General features: G+C 38.9%; 1 protein-coding gene across 1 annotated transcript in view; it reads right to left on the bottom strand.

Annotated features, from left to right (window-relative positions):
• Positions 1–20,751, bottom strand: part of csmd2 (CUB and Sushi multiple domains 2) — a 284,836-nt gene that overhangs the window by 61,073 nt on the left and 203,012 nt on the right. Inside the window, exons 26-33 of the mRNA XM_057354048.1 lie at positions 16,503–16,705; positions 14,497–14,688; positions 13,242–13,380; positions 12,021–12,208; positions 6,531–6,725; positions 6,077–6,193; positions 4,881–4,994; positions 1,260–1,355 (exon numbers count right to left, since the gene is read on the bottom strand). Coding sequence (XP_057210031.1) covers positions 1,260–1,355; positions 4,881–4,994; positions 6,077–6,193; positions 6,531–6,725; positions 12,021–12,208; positions 13,242–13,380; positions 14,497–14,688; positions 16,503–16,705 — 1,244 coding nt within the window. The remainder of the gene's footprint in view (positions 1–1,259; positions 1,356–4,880; positions 4,995–6,076; positions 6,194–6,530; positions 6,726–12,020; positions 12,209–13,241; positions 13,381–14,496; positions 14,689–16,502; positions 16,706–20,751) is intronic.

The following is a 20,751-nucleotide window of genomic DNA, read 5'->3' as shown; positions in this document are numbered from 1 at the left end:
CATTCAAAGCATTGTTTATTAGGTGTGTGTTTTTGGAATATTGTAAATGTGATCTTAAAGGAATAGTTCACCCAAAAATGAAAATTCATCATTTACTCACCCTTGTCATTTCAAACCTGTATGACTTTCTTTCTTCTGCGATAGATATTTTGAAGAATGTGGTAACCGAACAACAAAGGTTCCAACTTACTTCCATTGGTTTTGAGTCCATATAATAGAAGTCAATGGGTACCGCTTGTTCAGTTCCCCAACATTCTTTAAAGATCGGGTAACATGCTATGTCATGCATTCTGACGTCTTTACACTGTTAAACGTGCTGACTTCTCATGCTTAATATGGTCAACTTGTTAAAAAACGAGTTGGACATATGACGTACTATTTCTGTGCATGATACACTCCCCCAGCACTCCAACTTGTTTCGGAAAGTTTTTTATAAGTCCAATTCCTTTTAATGGGCAACTCTCCCAGAAAAGCACGCCCATGGCAAGGCGAAAGAAATAGCCTGCCCACGCACCAACCGACGAGCGATAGGAAGACCCGCTTATCAAGATTGGCTGTGCTGTGGGCCTGCAGCTGCAGATCGTTAGTCTTTCGATAGTGAGAGAAGTTGAGGTGTGTTTGTTTGTTCACGGCATTTCAGTGACGGATGTTATATAAACTGTGGATATAACGCTGGATTGGAGATCGTTGGAAACCGATAGATGGAGTGGTCACAGTGCTAAAAGATGCCAGACATGAACTGCATGCGGTAAGTCAAACTAAGTCATGTGTCTGTGTTTTGTTGGCAATCGGCGTGTACGTGCATAATGTAAACAACACGAAGGGCGATGATGTATTGTGTGCTCGTGCTGTAGTTCGGTCTCCCCTCCCTGCCTCCAGCAGCTCGTCTTTTTCCGGAAATAATCGTAAAGCTGTATCTCTCTTTTATAAATTTGATCAAACTAAATACTCTTTGAAGACAAGAAGTATGCAATACTACTGTATAGGTATTCAAGATTAATATGAGATTGGCAGAACCTGCATGTGTTACCCCATCTTCAAAATATCTTCTTTTGTGTTCTCCAGAAGAAAGTCACACAGGTTTGAAATGACATGAGGTTGAATAAATGCTAACAGAATTTTCATTTTTGGGAGAACTATCACTTTAACGTGTGCCTGACCTCACAGACCCGTTCAGTGTAAAATAAATCCGCTTTTAATTGAGCTACTGATATGAATGAAAAAAACCTGATTCAGTGCACCTTTAAAAATGAGCTTACCTTGGTAGACAAGGTGGAAACCTCTGGAGCTTGACTGACCCTTGGAGGAGAAGCGGATGAGGATCTGGTAGGAAGTGGCTAGCGGTAATGATTCACCTGAAAGCACAGGAAAGGTGTTAAAGAGATGCAATCACACTGGAGCGGTTTAAACCTGCTTAGGAAGATTTAATAAGAATGACTCGTGCACAGTAATAGCATCATTTACGTCCATGTTTTTTTTTTTTTTCTACATGTCCCTCAAGCCCAATTCTATTGAATCTCTCCTCTGCATCGCTCATTATTTACTGTATGTGTTTTCTCTGTCGCGGCGTGGGGGCTGAAGCTTTGAGTCAACCCACAGTTCCCTGGGGCTCAGCTGAGCTCCACAGGGGTTTGGAGAGAGCAGGTTCAGTGTTGACAAATTCCTGCAGTGGCCCGAGAAGAAGAAACTGCACAACACAACCGCTCGTGTTGGGATCAACCAACGCGTCTGCTCATGCCTGTGGCACGCTGGGATGTTATTAAACTGAGGCTCCGTGGGCAGTCGACAGACTGACAGCTAATAATCCGGTCAAGGCAGAGGTGAAGGGAAACCCTGTTCACTGATTTATTCACACCTGCTGTTTGTTCCAATAGTCGTATTATTCCTAACACGGATGCAATGCCGCTCGAAAACTGTTAAACATGTACCCGTTCGATACCGTCTGAAACCCCAGTGGACTAGAAAATGTACAGCTGTGGGGCTGTTTTCAGGAAAATGTATGATCACTTTCAACACACGATCAATATATGGTCATATATGGATGATTTCAATTTGAAGAAAAAAGTCAATTGAAATATGCAATTGGCAACATTTTTGCTTAAAAACAGGCACTGCGCAAGTGCATTCAAAATTATAAACTCGAATAATGATTTAATACTGAGATTGAGCTGTCAGGGATGATGTCTCATAGCAAAGTAAAGATAAGCAAACTTGCAATTTCTGGTTTCAAACAGTGATGGCGATAGAGAGGCAAAAGTTACAAATTGCAGCTAAAAAGTTTGAGCAACAAAAGTAAAAGTTTGCATGAAGATATGAAAATATTTAAAGGACCAGTATGTGAAGTTTAGCAGCATCTAGCGGTGAGGTAGTGAATTGCAACCAACGGCTCACTGCACACCCCCCTTTCGAAGCACTACAGTGGCTGACACAGGACAAAGATGACGTCACATTTTCGCTTCTTTGCCGAAGGAGATAACGTATTTACCTGCAGTGTACGTAGACAAAAATAGCTCATTCAAAGGTAATAGAAACATGACGCTTCATTAGGTTAGGTCTTTATACACCTCTGACGACAGTTAAGTATATTATACACTGCATTTCTGTCAATAGATCCTCCAATAAATTACACACAGCAACTATAAAAAAAGGAGTTGATCATTTCTAAGCTTTTAATGCTTTCACATCTGGCTACTGCTCTGTCTGCGCTAGCTCTTCGCTCATCTCCCGGACAGTACAAACAGTAAAATGCCCACTCAGCTCATCTCTCTGCACCAGTGGACATGTACCGTAAGAAACTAGAACTCTTTTCTACCGTCTAAAATAAGTTTCTAACATTTAATTCACTGAGGACAACTTCACCCCAAACTCGACGCTCACTTGTGCAGATTATTTCATTACCTGCACCACAATTTCAACCACGAATGTTGAGAAACATCCATCAAAACTGACAACCTCACTTAAACAACATTGTTTTACTTTCCTCTCTCCATAGCAGGGAGACATGACATAAAAATATGCAGTTTTATTCCACTTGGTATCAATTCCAACTCTTCCCCACTTACTTCATGCTCCAAAGTGTGCATTATTTCAACCAGCCCACGGCGAGCCGATTTCACACTGACATCTGAAGTTAAAAACCGCATCTGAGATAGTAGTGTATACGCTCCGAGCAGCTCGCTTTCCTCTCAAGGAAACACAGGCGTTTGACTGTTGTGAAGATATAAATCGTACAGAACTCAATTGTGTGGGAATGTCGAAGGAAGCCAAAAAAAAAAAAAAACTTGCTCCGATTCATGTCGAAAGCTTAACTGACCACGATAAACACAACTCCATTAAAGCTGAATAAAAGCATCCAGGCTCAGTGTCTAAAGTGGTGTTTATACCAGTGTGTTTTCTTTAAAAATGCATAACTTTAGCTACGGCTACGCCTGGCGTTTCCACTACTCCGGAGTTTTCGACACAGAAAACGGAGACTTTTGGAAAAGCTGCAGACCCCGTTATAGTTTGAAAACTCCGGAGTTGCATTTCTGTGCAAACGGACGAAAAATTGTCACAAATTGTCAATGTCAAATGGTGACATTACAGCAACACGAGAGAGAATCGAGAGCCGTATGCTTTTAAATAGCTCACCCAGTACTGCGATGTCATCCGTCGATCGGTCTGCGTACGTGGTGCCGGATGAAATCAAACCTAATCAAAGCCTAATAACATGAATTACGTCATATAACGTTATCCACACGTAGACGTCCTTGCTTTTCCTCGCCATCATGTTCATTTTGTATTGGCTAGTCTGTGACTAGTAATCAACTGTCATCAACAACCAACTTATGTATGCCCATACAACTCTTTACATTTGTGTGCGTATGCCATGCGTTTTCTGTAGTGTAGTGTAAATGCAGATTTTTTCTAAAATGCCCATGTTGAAAAACCAGCATATGCTGGTTAGGTATGTTCTGATGCTGGTTTGCAGGTTTGTGCTGGTTTAAGCTGGTCATGTGCTGGTTTAAACTGGTCATGTGCTGGTTGAAGCTGGTCATGTGCTGGTTGAAGCTGGTCATGTGCTGGTTGAAGCTGGTCATGTGCTGGTTGAAGCTGGTCATGTGCTGGTTGAAGCTGGTCATGTGCTGGTTGAAGCTGGTCATGTGCTGGTTTAAGCTGGTCATGTGCTAGTTGAAGTTGGTCATGTGCTGGTTCAAGATGGTCATGTGCTGGTTCCAGATGGTCATGTGCTGGTCCTTTGCTGGTCAAACCAGCATCAAAACATACCCAACCCAGCATATGCTGTTTTTTCAACAGGGGCATGTGGAAACAGCAGTATAAACGGGGATCGTTTTCATTTGAAACGCCGTTTTCGTATGACAATATGCTAATGTGAACACCACCTAAGTGTAGATTTTTGTTCAGCTAGGCTGTTTTTCCTGTTTGATTCGGTTGTCTATAAATAAAAGTTCCCAGTTTAGCAGATTCTGCTTTATTGAACTTTGTTTATTAAACTCTATGAGTCATCGAGCTTGTTATGTGAAACTGTGTTTTATTCTCTAACGTAAATCATGTGGCATGAAGTGTTTTTGTACATTCTGATAACAGCAGAAGAACGTCCTCACATAAACCAGATCAACTACAATTCTAAGGCAAGTTTAAGGATTTAGGTGTTATAAATATTTCTATCCCAGCCTAATACACAGAGACACTTATAAGGAAGGTATTTGTAGCTTTTGTGGTCCACAACTTCTAAAAATGATAGGATTTCATAGGTTTGAGAACTTAAGATCAGCAGTGTGTCTTTTACATGTGTCCCCATTCAGTCTTTAGCATTCATCTTCTCATACCGCTATAGACCGCAATAGTCAAGGTAATGCTGCTCGAGGAGGTTTGCTGACCTGTGTGCGCCCCAGAGAGGGAACTCAAAACGCGGGCATGCTGAGTGGGTCCATCATACACCTCCACGACATCATTGAGCGCTGTCTGAAAGAAGGCGAACTGGCTGAACACCACTGCAAAAGAAAAGAGAAATGATTGCATCAGAAGATATGCAAGCGAGACCATGACTGTAAATGTTCATTCAACAGTAAAACCCTATATAACCTGTGAAGCACCTGTTTCCTCTCATATACACACCCTAGGGCTTTGTAGAGTAAATTTCCAAATGAGGGCCATAAAAAAGATACCCTGTGTAGCTACGCTCTCTATCTCGCAGCTGTTCGAAGTTGTTACTCTGTGCCACGAATATTTGTGCCGTAATTATCTGTGCTTCCGCAAAATTTGCCTTGACCCGGAGAAATACGAGCCTGTTTGCGGCTGCTATTTCAGACTCGATAGGAACCCCCAAATTGGCCAAATGACCTCTATGTTTTATAGATCAAACAAAGGGGTGAAGTGGATGCTGCTGGGGTGATATAAGGGGATATGTGAAGGTCATCCAACAGCGAGAAGCTCTCTATCTCACAACAAAAGATAATATGGGGGGTTTGAATATGTGAACATAAAACGTCGCTGTCCTTCTGAAACCTCGGATGTCCAAATTCACAGTTTTTCAGGAAATTGAAAAAAAGTACCTTTAAATGATTAAATACTATGTTGTCAACATTGACAAGCACTTTTTAATACTTTTTTTGATTAGATATTTGCAAAACCCAGAAATAAAGAGTGACAAATAATGATTTATGACAATAATTAAAAACCATAAAATATGGAGATAGCAGGTTTCAGAAGGACAGCAGTGCTATGAGAAATACTGCAAGACATGATACATTATATTTACCATCTAGTAGCAACCTTTCCAAGTCAAAAACACACATTTTAAGCCACAAGCACAATAAAACAAATCAAAACTTTCTGGGTTTGACTCTCTTTCTAGTGAGGTTTCATACATTTATCACTTGTGTTTATGATGGATGTTTGTGAAATTTACAAAACTGTAACTGAGCCAATTGGAAAACGTTGAGTAAAAAATGTAAGTCGATAGAACATTTTCACACAGTTGCAAAGACTTTTTTCAGTGCAATGTTGGTTTAAACATGTTCTGGATGTAAAGCGACAAACGTACTGCATATGTGTGAGTAACAATGTGTTTTACCATAGTCTTTTGGCACAATAACAAAGTAGATGCAGGTCCTCCCGCTGCTGTAGTTTCCAGGGTAACCAGGGGACAGCACCACCCCCTCCAACCCGGAATACTGACCACCGCATGGAGCTGAGTAAGAGAGACAGCAGAGAGAAAAGCATTAGCGACTCATTTTCTGTCCTCTGTCTACTCTGCTCTTCTCTCATTCTGCTGATCTTAAATTACTTTTCTTCTCTGATTCCTGGACTGCCCTGCTAGACAACCCCAGTGTTTGCCAAAGTGAAATTGCAGTGTGTTCAAAGCATTCCTCAAGGTTACACTGCAAACATGCGCTTGTTTTTAAGGGAGCAGTGACAGATGTGTCAAACAGCAGGTCCTCAGGACCTTGCACAGCAAAAACACAAGGACATAGAAGAAAAGGAAAAGCTTACAGGGTTTGTTTTGGTCATAGCTAAGCAGATTTTACCTATGCAAACAGGTTTTGGTCTGTTCCAGCTGGGTTTGCCATCTCCCCCCATGATGCAGGTGAGCTTGGCGTCTCCCTCCAGAGTATAGCCGTTGTCGCAGTAATAGGTGACTGTGGCTCCCAGCTTCAGCTCAGTGCCGACACGGGTTCCGTTTCGCACCACCCCTGGCTCAAAGCACGACTCTCTGGGATTTTCTGGTGATGAAAATAATGACTACTGTGAGTGGTGTAAAGAGGGCTAGAAAGAGGTTTTTGGCTTAATGTGCAGGTTGGGAAAAACAGCTGTAAACTGGCAATTCTTCAATTGTTTTGTACAGGGTTGCCAGATCTGCGTAGCAAAACCAGCTCAATGGCCCGTCAAAACTAGTCCAAAACTAGCCAGTGCCCCCAGCCCAAATATCAAAATATGTCACTTCTATACATTAACATATACATTAATACAGTAAAAGTTAGACAATTTCTGATTTTGTTTCCGTTTTACTGTAGTTTTATAAGAATTTTGTATTCACTTTTATTTCATATTTGTAGTTTTAAATTTTAGTTTATTTTCTGTTACAAGCTTTTGTCTGTGCATTTTTTATTTGCTTAATTATATATATTTCTATATTTCTACTTGCTTTGTAAGTTTAATTTATTTTTATTTCAGTTTCAGTTTAAATTTATAACTTATTTACTTGTTTTCAGTTTTATTTTGTCGTTTTTATTTAATATTCTTAGTGCTTAAATTAACTTTTTAAAGTAATAAAAACTTTTAACATTTACTTCAACTTATTGCTAAAGAAACATTTCTAATTCTAGTTAATAAGCTGAATAAAAAACCCTGCTGGAATATTTTTAAAGCACCCCAATGGGGTACGCATGAAAACAGTGGATCTGGCAACCCTTGTTCTTAAGATGATATTAAACAAAAATCGCCGTTGTATAACTCAATCAATTTAGTTTCAAAGGACATATAGCATTATTATTATTATTCATAATAGTAATTAAAATTATAATGATAACAATAATAAATATAAAAAATATATGTTTTATTACAATTTTATTCCTAAACATTTGGAATACTTATTATTATTATTAATCATAATAACAATAAGATTACAAGTAGCCAATCCTGCCCCTACCTAAAATACAGCGAAATGGCCATTCAGAAAAAGCCCACACTCACCGTTTCTCAATCTAATCAAGTCTCCCATAAGACAAACATAAAAGAAACAAGACTGTTGACACGCTCTGTGTAAATAAGTGCACTTCAAAGTTCCTTAAACTGAGCACACACCGAAACATCCTCAAATTCACAATACAAACATATGCTTCTGCAACCCACACACGAGGTGGAGCATGTCCGCTCGACGCAGGGCAGATTACAAGCGACACCAGACTAGATCAAATCTGCTGACTACACAAAACAGTCCATCACTCGGCAGGACATGTGTACAGCACATCCTAGAAATAAATCACTCTTTCTGCACATCCGCAGCAAAAACAGTTCTTGCTGCTGTTGTCAAGACCGTCCTTCCACGCACAACCACACCACAATATTCTTGCTGATGAGCCATGCCTTTGCCCTTCATGGCCCAATAGTGTGCCGAAACAGGCCCGAAATCTGTTTGTCGGAGGCCGATGCGCCAGAAGGGACATAACTCAGTTCATCCTCACACCTGTCTGCTTACCGCTCTGACAAGATGAGTGTGGAGATGAAGTAATTAAGAATGGACCAGAGCCAGTTTTTAAGGTGTAGCTCTCTAGTTCACGTATGCGGTATGTGTATGTTTGTGTTTGTGCATTTGGACATGACAAATGTTTGAGCTGGCAGGGAACACTTAGGACGAGCAATGGAGTGTGTATGTGTGCGTGCGGTCTTTATTTAACCATCGGTCAACCGTGCAGATCCTTGGCCTCTGAAGTGCAACATGTGGGCCAATCAGACGCCGTCGGGAGTCTGCAAGAAGCTGATTGGACTGTAAAGAGGTTGACAGTTTGTTCCAATGGCACTGGAAACAGCCAGGATGGCTTATAGCAGCTTTGCTACTCTATAAGGGTTATAAGCAAACATAAACTCCTTGCATATTTATGGTTTTCATTCACATTATTAGGTTATACTAATTCATTGCGAGGAGTCTGGGGTCTGGAACTAGAGCTTTTGAAGTGCCACACACTGTGTCCATCTGCTACACCAGATTGGGAGAATACTGCTCCTCATTTCATAGAGCCCATCAGACAGTAAGCTTAGGAGCGCTCTCTCTCTCTCTCGCTCTGATTGCTATATGCCAGTAATGATCAAGTTAGTAGGTGGTGTAGTTGCTGTACATACTTTCAGTTTATTGACAAAGTATGCAAAATGTAGGGCTGAATGATAGACTAGTTGACTAAACAATTGGCAAAGTCTAGAATTTGTTAAAACAATATATTTGCTTTAAAGGGACAGTTCACATGAAAAAATAACATGTCATCATTTATTCACCCTCATGCCGTTCAAATCCTGTATTTCATCTGTGGAACACAAAAGAGGATATTTTGAGAAATGCCTCAGTGGTTTTGTGTCTATTAAATGGAAGTCAATGGGTGCCTGTGTTGTTCAATTACCAACATTCTTCAAAATATCTTCTTTGTGTTCTGCAGAGGATAGAAAGTCATACAGGTCTGAAATGACATGAGGATGAGTAAAACAAAAAGAATTGTGTGAACTATCCCTTTAAAGTGGATGAATTGGGAGATAGTGTTGTTTTTGGCAGCCTGTTTTAATTTTAGTTTTAGTCTAGTCTTTGTGTCAAGCTGTCATTTTAGTTTTTATTAGTTTTAGTCACGTTCATACTCTTTTTAGTCTAGTCAAGTTTCAGTCGACTAAAAGTCTGAGCATTTTAGTCTTATTTTAGTCAGAATTATCCATGACTATTTTCGTCTAGTTTTAGTCAACGAAAACTGATGACATTTTAGTCTAGTTTTAGTCAATGAAAATTGTATTTTAGTCTCTTTTTAGTAATGCAATTCTATTTAACCCAGTCAATATAGTATAAGTACCTAGTAGTATAGACGAAACCAAAATTTTCTTTTAGCCAAACCCATTTCAAACAAGGTTATCTTATTATATTATTGTTACCTTGTAGACTCAGAATACATCGATTCCAGACACGGAAGACGTCTGATTTGAATTTACGGCCATCGGTAGGGGTGGGAATCTCTAGGCACGATGTGATTCGATTACGATTCAGAGGGCTGCGATGCGATGATAAAACGATTCTCGATGCATATTTTTCCTATACAAATTTTCTTTTTCTTGCTGTGTGACTATTAAAATCAAAATCAATATCCTTTATTAATAAAACAAATGGAAGTGATTTCGCAAGTCAAATGGAAGGTTAAATTTGCCAGCATTACAAAGAACCAACAGGAAAAGAGTGACTGCCCTCAGTGCCCTGTAGTAGCATACAGAATGCAGTAAATTAATGCAGACTTTTTTTGCACATAGCACTGGAGCTAGAGAGGTTTAAAGTTATTATAGTTCACTACAGTATTTTTTGTCTGAGTGTTCGATTTAACGGGACTTTTATTTTGACGGGTCTTTGGGAAGACGCTTGAGTTTTTGTGTTTGCTGATAGCTTCACTCAAACAGTAAACGCTCGTAAAATAAACTCTCAGAGCAACTCTGGAGATGAAGTTCATGTGTTCATGTCCTCATACAGAGCAGACGCAGATAAATCCTCGACCATCACTCGTGTTGTATGTTAAACTGTGCACATAATTCACTCAGACATGCAGAACAGCCAGATGACATTTAAATAACAGGATTCCGCTCCGCATCTAGGTTAAAGCAACAGACGAAATAACGTTATAACATTTCGTCTCGTCTCGTTTTGGTCAACGAAAATGAAGAGACATTTTAGCATAGTTTTTATTTTGTAAACCACATTTAGTCTCGTTTTTATTCGTCAACAATATTGCATTATACATTTAATTATAGTCATCGTCACATGACCAGCATTTACGTTGCGTCTCGTCTCGTTTTCGTCACGTGATAAAGGTTCGTTGACGACCATATTTAGTCATAATTTTCGTTGACGAAAGCAACACTATTGGGAGATTCAACTTTTAGAGAGAGTTTTAATGTGTATACTGTGCTGTGCTTTATTAAAAGCCCCCCAAAAATACAACAATACATTTCTAGAAAAAATCTAATTCTAATAGTTTTGTGCAGTAAAAATGTCTGTTTTCTTTTAAATGTTGGCACGCATGCAGACGGGCATCTAAAGGTGCGTTCAGACAGCTAGCGACTGTGTCGCTGTGTGTCGCTAGTCTCTTGCTATGGGGTCGTTAGAAGGCATTCCTAGCTTTGGTTGCTCTAGTAACATTTATAAACAAACCCTGCAGTAACTGACGAGAGACGGATGACATGAGCTCCGCTGCTTTACACCTATTGGTAGTCGGTCCGGAAAGTCACTCATTATTTGCATAAAGTCGAGCAAATCTCAACTTTGTCATGTCGCTAGACAAGTCCACTTCCTGTTGCCAGCGGTCACAGTCGCTCGTGTCGCCGGCTCTCCATTGAAATCAATAACATCACCTTGTTTTGTCGCTGGGTGTCGCTGCCAGTCTGAATGGGGCGTTAGTGTCTCGCTGTTACTTTTAGCATCTCACATTACAAGCTTTGTATTTTTTAAGATTGTGTCAAGTTTAAATTATTCAACTTTCGAAAAATGCGACTCGAGACCCCGTGTTCTGTTCTATTCCGTTGTGCTCCATCTAGCCTAGCCAAACACAACAACATGGCCTGTGTGACTGGCCCTTCAGAAATACATCTGCATATTACCTCAGACACCCTAACAAACAGACTATTCTTAAAATAAGTAGTTTTGCACAGCCGCTAAAAAAAGGCATTAAAAAAACAGAAGCACAAATTAAGTAGTTGACATATCTGCCTTTTTGAGCGAGCATTGTAGAACAAAGCCCAAACTCAATCACCCCACTCCATATGAAAAACAAGCTATGTCTTATCAGACAGGCCTGACAGTTCACGAATAATCAAATATGTCAGAGTGTTATCAGACAAGTAAGCGAGGTCAGCAGGGCGCGTGCGGTGACGGCAAACTTTCATTTGTTCTCATTTGCAAAACATTGATGAAACGCCAGCGTTAGTAAGCGCATTCTGGGTTTCCATTTCATAATTCTCCTCTGGACTACTGCGAAAAGAGCCATAGGTCGATAACTATAATCCGCAAAGGTGATATGGGGGTGGGTGGATGTTGCGTGGTGATCAAGAAAAAATTCAAAGCACTGCGTGACTACAGCAGGCTGCAAAAACAAAAGAACAGAAAGCAAAGGACAAAGTGTCATCCTGATATTATCCTTTGACCTCCGTTAATGAGAATTTGACACGCAGTTAGAAACAATCGAGTGCTTCTTACAGCACATGAAAAGAGACAAAATTCTCATTAAAAGCCAGCCTGCAACAAAAAATAGATAACATACTCCTCCCACCACAAGGGGGCAGTATACCTGTGTACTGCAGGACAAATCCATTGCTGCTGAGTGAGGCGTCGCTTCGAAAGGCCAAAAAGAGCGTGTTGGAGCTGCTCTCGATGCGCTCGGGGACATCTGTGCCGTAAAAGCTGCCCAGCAGTGGGCTGAGAGAATCAGGCCCATCGTAGATGTGCAGAAAGTCGTAGCTTGGCTCTAGGCTAAAACTAGGGAAACATATTGTTAGGCTGAAAATTAGTGTATTCAATATAACTAAGCATTGGCCTGTTTTTCCTTTCTGGCTTCATTAAGAATCAATGTAGAAGCTCTGCAAACATATTGCAAACCCCACAAAAGTGTTTGTATCATGTATGCAGGTGTTCACAAGCTCAAACTGGGGAGCTGTTGTAGTGAAAATATCAACTGACTGTATTTAACAGCAGGAATTTGAATCTATTGCTTATTTCTATCAACAGCACACATGAACACATTTACCTGGGGTGAAATGACTGTATTATAATAATATCCAACTGGATAGTGGAGTGAAATGACTATGCGTAATATGCATCACATTGGTTTTGTGTTCAATAAACCATCTAAATTAATTTGTAAAGACACACTGCTGTTCCGCATATGTTTGTATGTATTGTCTTGGTGTTAAATAAGTATCTTTGATGTACCTTTGTGTATATACTTATAAAATCTGTGATGTTATAATCTCTGAATTTCCATCAGTGTCTAACTAAACACTTTCCACTTATGCAAATATTTACAGTTCAAGAAGAATAAGCCTTTCCTTTAACTTTCCCTGTCTGGTTATTCTATAAGATAAAAAACACTCATAAACCCATAAGGTGGATGTCAACCTGTAGCAGCTATATTACAAAAAATCCTGTAAAAATCATAACTTTTCCGGCAGCTGGGGTGCCAGTAAAAAAAACGTAAAATAACAGTTTTATTCTGTAAAATTACATGGTTTTAATGGGTTTTTTTTGTGTAAATTTGCAGTCTTTTTCTGTAATTTGAAGTTTCTTTTTACCGTATTTCAAAAATACACTGTCGAAAATCTTGTAAAAAAAATCACATTTCCGGCAACTGAGGTGGCAGTAAAATACAGTAATAACAGTTTTTTCATTTAAAATTACATTTTCATGTTTTCTTTCAAAAATACATGAAAAATCTGTAAAAAAAACAGTTTTTTGTACAGTATATGTGGAAAACAATATTTTTACAGTGTAGGGTAACAGAAATGTGTCTTACTGATTAAAGTTGAGTGATATGATGTGGTCTGGAGTTACTGTAACAGTCCAGTCACATTCTCTGCCGTGAGGATAGGGCTCTGGATATTCAGGAGACAGGATCAGACCACTGGGGCCAGTCAGATTCCCTCCACACGGAGCTGCAATAAAAAGGAAATCAGAACCATTGGAAACACTATTTGTAAAATGCATCCCTTTAAGGCTAAAATACGCTTCATTTAAATTTGACATCATACACAATCCATAAATAAAGTTCTGCTACAAGAATGCATCATTCCCACACACAAAAAGTCATCTTTACACACGCGATGCAGTGATGTGCTTTGCCTCTTTATGTACAGTACATGCCATATCTTATGTTCTGTATGTGGTCTATATCTGTTACACTGACGGCAGACTGGTAAACATCTCCAGGGATCTGCTTGTGATTCAGTTAAGCATTTACACAAACTGAGGTTTTAATAGAACAAGACAGCCCAATTACACCATCATAATGGCTGTTAACATCAAAGAAAAAAGCCTCAATGAATTTACAAAAGAAAGAAAAACCCCTCGGCCCCAAATGTCCATGAAAACATCCTCTGGAAATGAGCGTGATTAAAACATGCTCAGTTGCTGTTCGTTGTACTAAAGTGCATATGCTGATACTGAAATATAACCTAAAAGTACATTAGGGCTATTGTTCTCTCACATTGTGAACCATGAGATAAATGCTCATGTGTGTCGTCAGCATGATTCAAATTCCCTGTGTGCTTTAAAATGTAAATTAGAAGAAAAAAAACTGGGATTTGCAGAAACATCAGAATCCAATTTGTGAACAAAGGAAGGTGAAAAGCATTAAAGCATGTCTTGAATTGCAACCTTGAGCCTGTTTGAAGATTTCTTGTTTGTGTTTATTCTCAATGTGTATTCTATGAAAAAAACACAACCACAAAAATCTGTTTGCCATGTTTTCTGTCAAAATCTCAATTACATCCTTTCATTCTTTATTCATAGTTTCTTTTCATTTACAATAAATGTTTCTTTAACCCGCAGGCAGAATTGCCGAATGCATTTCTTTATGAGAATAAACTAATGGGACATAATCATAACATAAGGCGAGGATGACGCCTGCATTTCAAGTCATTCATCAAAAATGTTAAGTACCTCATCCACTAATGGGGCTGTGTATAATGACTACACAAAAATCAATGGATCACAGCACAGTACTGGCGGAGGAAGGAACTGGTCACATTTATTAATTTGAGTGCTCGTACCAGAGCAAGTGGGCGGATCGGGCTGCCAGAAGAAACGGTTGTTGATCTCAGTACATGTGATCTTGTTGGCTCCTTGTAGGACGTAGCCTGGATCGCACAAGAACAGCACACGATCACCCGGCTCTCTGCTGTCTCCAATCCGAGTGCCATTGGTGGGAATGCCAGGATCATTACAGGAAGTGGCAGTCGAAACTAGGGACAAACAAACATCCAGTACAGAGTAGGTAAAAACCACTAAGCGTAACACAAGCGATGTAAGATTGTCAACAGAACATCTGCTGTTAATGTGTAATAGTGCAAATGATCTTTTGGTTCGTGTGGGCTGCTGAGGGGACCGTTGGCACTGACCTACCACCCATTACTATAACTGCTGTTTGAACAAATCTTACATATTACCTGCAATCCACACACACATCTATGGAGTACAGAGTACAGGCTCGGTGATTCTCTAGAATTTCCATTTGCAGTCTGCATGCTTCTACACACACCAATTTATTTACTAGGAATCCCTATTAAGAGCTCAACGAAGAGCGTCAGTTGTTATTTAGGTTAACAGAAATACCATATCGTTGATGTATAACGGCATATTATTATCTTTTCTTGTAAGATTTATTTTTTGGAAATTGTAAGCTATCATGCAGGAAATCAGGACACTGCAATTGGAGTGACGGCTGATAGATGTAGGCAGGGACAGTTACCCTGGTAACAGGCTGAAAGAAAGCAAAAGCATATAAACCCGGGCTTAACAGGTCTCATATATCAGTGGAGACGGTGCATCTGCTGGGGTGTGATGCAGGGTGAAGGCAAACTCTAGGACAGAGTTTCACAGATGCCACACAATACTAGATTTATTCTTTTATGGTGACCTTCAATCAGTAAATACTCTTCATATTCATTTCATTTAAAATATTTACTAAAGACTTACTAGCCTTGAGCCTAAATAAAAAAAAATAAGAATAAATCCTTGAAACTACCTATGATACAAGACTTTTGATAATAAAAGGATTTTAGAAAATATTGTTAAAAACACTCGCTTTTTACTAGATTCTCCCACTTTTAAGACGACCTTCAGTATTTTACATATTTATTTAATTTAATGGCATTGTACTTAATAGAATTGGTTTGAAAACCTAAAGATGTATAAGCCTTGAACCCAAAATACATTAAAAAAAAAAAAATCCTTTAAAGTACATACCGTCGCTGTCCAAATTCCTAGTCTTCACTTTTTAAAAATGATTAAATACTGTGCTGTCAAAGCTTTTCTATTGAAAAGATATTTGCAAAACCTAGTGACCATGACTAAAAATAAAAAAAATCATGAGATATGCAGATATGATGTTATAGAAGGACAGCAGGGATGTGGTGTAAAGGGATAAAGGATTTTACAAACTTTTACATTGATTGGTGTATCTTCACTTTCTCAACTTATCCAAGAATTAAGCATTGAAGCTTTTCAAGACTTTACATCACGACTTTGTTGCTCATGTTGTGTGTTTTTGTGCATTTAAATGCACGAACTAAAAAGATTAACTTCATTTTGTTAAATCGGGTGTTTAGATATGACAATCAATCAAAAGACTCTCACAACGGATGTTTTAAATAGCAACACATTTTTGTGTTATTTTAACACAGGTGTCATTTTGTGTTGATTGTGTGTTAATAAATAAAAAGTTAAAGCTAACACAAAATATGCTGTCCTTAACTAGACACAGCGATGTATTAAGCAATAACACAGACAGTGTTGTTTTTAACACAACTTATTTTAGAAGCATGTAGTGCTAGCACGCTTCCATAAGCATTACGAAATAATGTGTGGGAGAAAAAGAAATAAAGATCTCATTAACGTGGGAATTAGGTCTATCCTCCTCAAACTCCTTTATTGCAAACTCTCACTCATCGCTTGAAATGTGTTACAGAACATGATGGCAACATCCCACTATCATTCACAACTTCAAACACACAACATGCTAAGCCAAGACACGGAGAATGCGTGTGAAAAAACACACCTGAGAACTGCAGAGCAAAACCCTGCTTGCTGGTGAAGAAGTCAGTTGTAAACTGCAGACTGACAGAGTTAAAGGTGCTGTGAAGATCTGGAGGAAGCGTGGAGCCGCTCAGCTCCCTGAGCAACACGCCCCCATCCGGAGGACCGTCCCAGATCCGCAAAACATCATGCACTTCTTCGGTATGGAAGACCAGGAAATGCAGCCTGTGGAATTACAAAAACATGATATCAAACAGACGTATCTGTATGACACTGAGGGAAAGAAAATGCTTCAATTTGTTCATTTTCACAGGTCATGTGCATCTTCATAATTTGTTCCTAAAGAGATAAGTTTCATTTAGAGCAGACGGACAAGAAAAGCAACACATTAGGGATGTAATATCAGAAATAAAATTGAGAAAAAGAGAATGAGTATGAAAGGGGATGATAAGGAGAGGAAGTGAAAATTAGAAGACTGACACTTGCAATACTTCTATTACAGCTGTTAAATAGAACAAGACAAAAAAAAGAGAAAATATCCATTTCAGTTATTATTTGGAACATACAAACAATTTAAGTCATTAACCTTTAGGAAAAAATAATTAAATAAGGACTTTCACAGCAATATCAAGAATGAGATGTGCCATTTCCAGGCTAAAGGAAATGAGCTTGTTTTCTGCCACCTTAAATGCCAGAATTGAATGACTTTACTGATGTATGAGATAGTGACAACCTCACACACACCCTCACGCATACACAGTGATCCTGCATTATAACTGAATAATGGCCTGGAACAAGAAATGTTTTCAAAATAAATACAGAAGTCATTTGCAGTCTTTGTATGACGAAATACAAATTTAATCAAAGCTCATCAAACTTTAATCAGACGACGTTACGGCAGCAGAAAACATTTTTGTTACATGTAAGGTTAGGTCCACAAAGTGTGGGACTGGTGAACTAGTGACTGTTTAATTCATCGTTACAGATTTGCATATTGGTTGACCTAAAAATCAACTGAGTGGAGATAAACATTTTGGGCTGAAAAAACCCAAAGGCTTTCTGTAAAGGGTAATCTTTCTTTGTGGTTTGATCAATTCTAGACTTGCACATGAATCACAATGAGTTGAGCTCGAAATTGTTTTTTATCACCTAATCCAAAGCCATCTTGACAAAGTACAACCTCAGCAACCAAAAACTAACAAAAGAAATGGAAAGACACACAAAAATAGCTGTCCAAAAAGGGTTTACTTGCAATTCAAAACACATTTTGGTGCAAGCTTGACTGGATACACATCTACCATATTTCAAAATCTACCGTCATTTCAATGAAAGCGTGCACAAAAAAGGTCTATCTATATAAAGTTCATTCTCACACATTTCTGAACGTGGTCTCTTTGTTATGCTTAACACAAAGGAAGATATTTGGAAGAATGTCAGTAACCAAACAGATCTCATTGCCACTTTTACTGCCATAGAAGGGAAAATAAATAATGTGGGAGTCAATGGGGGAAGAGATCTGATTGGTTACTGACATTCTTTCAAATATCTTCCTTTGCGCTTAGCAGAACAAAGAAATCTATACAGGTTTGGAACAATCTGAGGGTGAGTAAACGATGACAGAATTTTCATTTTGGGGTGAGCTATCCCTCTAAGGTGCATAGATAAGTGATCTGAGGAAGAAAAAAACAGTCATTCTGCTTGCTCGTAATACAACATCTTTGACAAGTAATACAAGCAAGTCATATGTAGCTGTAAAGTGTGTCTTCAATAAAAAAGCACAAAGAAAATGAGACCTACTTTAAACAGACAATATGATTGCAGCACAGCACACATGCACATTAGAATCTACATCTACTGTACATGTATTTTCTCTTTTATGCATGCATTCATACATATTCCTTCCTTTAATATACTTGATAGATACAGTATGATGCAGCAAAAGACAGGATTCCCTCTTTCAGGACTTTAAACTACCGACATGTACTGCAAAAAACAGTACACGTTTGATTGAGTAAAAACGAGATGCGTATCAGGGTGAGTTGAGCATAGTACACAATGTTCTAAACATAATACGATAAACATAAAAACATGTAGACTCTAACAATTACCAAATGCTTTAACAACATGACTAAGGCAACAATACATCATTAGAAAAGCAAAGATGCAGTTAAACATCCTGCTGAAGAACAATACAGGTAATTGAAGAGCAAGAAAATACATCAATATAAACTCATTTGTGATGACTGGAGCAATCTGTAAGAGTCAGATCATTTAAAATTAGCAATCTAAAAGGAAATTATGTAAATCTTGCCAGGAGACTATATTTAAATGCTTTTAAAGAAATGAAAAAACCTCATCACCGTAGACTTTGCTTCATTACCGCTAAATAAAAAAAAACATTCTGGCCGAATTCTGGCCTCATCGCTCATGGTTCATAGGTCTTTTGGACACGTATGACTTGAGCGGCAGTATGAGATGTTCTGATGTCTCAAAAGCCAAGTGGATACTTGTTTTTGAAAACAAACATACCGTACCAGCCCATGACTCTGGTTTTTGTCTGAATGCATTAAAATTCAGAAATGTGTGTTTAACTCAATATGTAAAACTTCCCATTTACAGATGACTGCTATGCGGATCACAATTACAAATCCAAGAGATTGTTCTCATCATGTAGGCAACACGGGTGCGCTAGGCCTACTGTTCATGGAACTGTTGCCATGACAGCGCAAGCATATGAGTAGAAAAAACCCAATGCTTTGGCTTACTGTAATTCACGTAAGTGAAATAACACAGATTTCCCTAGTTCCCTATCGCATCTCTCTAAATGTCTACCTTTCTCTCTCTCTCTCTCAGTGTTTTCCCACCCCTCCAGATATGTGTGGGAGGTTTTTCTAAATCCCAGTTTCAATTTAATATTGTGTGGGTGTCAGAATTCAACCAATCCATCTATTCAGTATAAAACTCATGCACACACACAAACAAACACAATGTACAGCAAACTGTGCAAGCTACAGTATAACACACTGTACACAGTCCGGGTAGCCAACAGTGACAGTTACATCTGCTAATGCAATACAGAGCGCCCTGCTTCTTAAGGTAAGACATAGGTAAAACACATTTTATCAATAATCGACTTTAAAATCATTGCGATATCCAATAATATTGGGTGTGTTTGACTTCATGCAACATTGCACAGACGATCAATCTGCGGATATGGACCGGGAGGGAATTCGTTCCGGACCCGCCAAGTGCCAAACAAACACGCACGCACGCACGCGTGCACACACATACACACAGGCGTGCCACATGCACAAACCAGTGTTGCAGGGACTTCTTTCATCAGGTAAAGCGCGTAGATAAACCATAAAGCTTTTATGCAGTAGACAAATGTTGCAGGTGTCCTGAAATTTCATCCTCCCAGGCATGCGAACATCAATGTTACGTCATTTTTTTGCGCTATAAAATCATCCTAAATTACCTGTTTATTTTGTACTGCTACGGGACTATGATAGTGTATTTTCATTTTTGAAATCATTCTACATATTATTTAATACCTATAGTACAAATTGATTGCGTGTTGCACTGTAAATTAATCCTACATGTTTCTTTTATGCTGGTAGGATAATCTGACAGGGTATTTACGCTGTAAATTCATTTTGTGTGTTTATTTTAAAAAGGTAGTAATATCTGACAGGGTATTTTGCATTGTAAAATCATCCTACCTGTTTATTTTGTCGATGTGGTTTAGATTATATTAGGTTTTGCCCTGCGGTAGGAAAATCTGACAGGGTAGGACAATTCGAACACCGGTACAGCCCTGCGAGCGTGAGGTTTTGCTTTGCCGACGCAGCTCGTCTTTCTCTTGGTCTGTCTGTGCAGCGACCGGCAGAAAAGAGCAGCACATTTAACTGACCGAACAAAACGGCGTTTCTAAAATTCTGTCACTGTTACTGACTGCCTGGGCATATGAACATGAACGTTCACGCTAAAGCCTACATCGCGTGATAATGTTATAACGCGTATTTTCAATTATTATCAATTATCATCTGGTATCTGTCTGTTGTAATCGGCATCGGGATATTTGCGAGACATCGGCGATATACAATAACATCGTCACATCGCCCAGCCCTAGTAAGACATGAGAAAACCGAAAGAGAGAGACAAATAAATAAAGATTCAATCCAGAGGTATTAAATGAGATTAATCAGCCTTAAACCGAAGTACTGTTACAAATCTGATGCATGCAATTATTCTGACTTCCTCCACCCATA

This window comes from Triplophysa rosa, linkage group LG16, assembly GCF_024868665.1.
Source record: "Triplophysa rosa linkage group LG16, Trosa_1v2, whole genome shotgun sequence".
In the NCBI taxonomy this organism is placed as follows: Eukaryota; Metazoa; Chordata; class Actinopteri; order Cypriniformes; family Nemacheilidae; genus Triplophysa; species Triplophysa rosa.
Note: the sequence above shows the minus strand (reverse complement) of the source record. Positions and strands in the feature narration are given on the sequence as shown.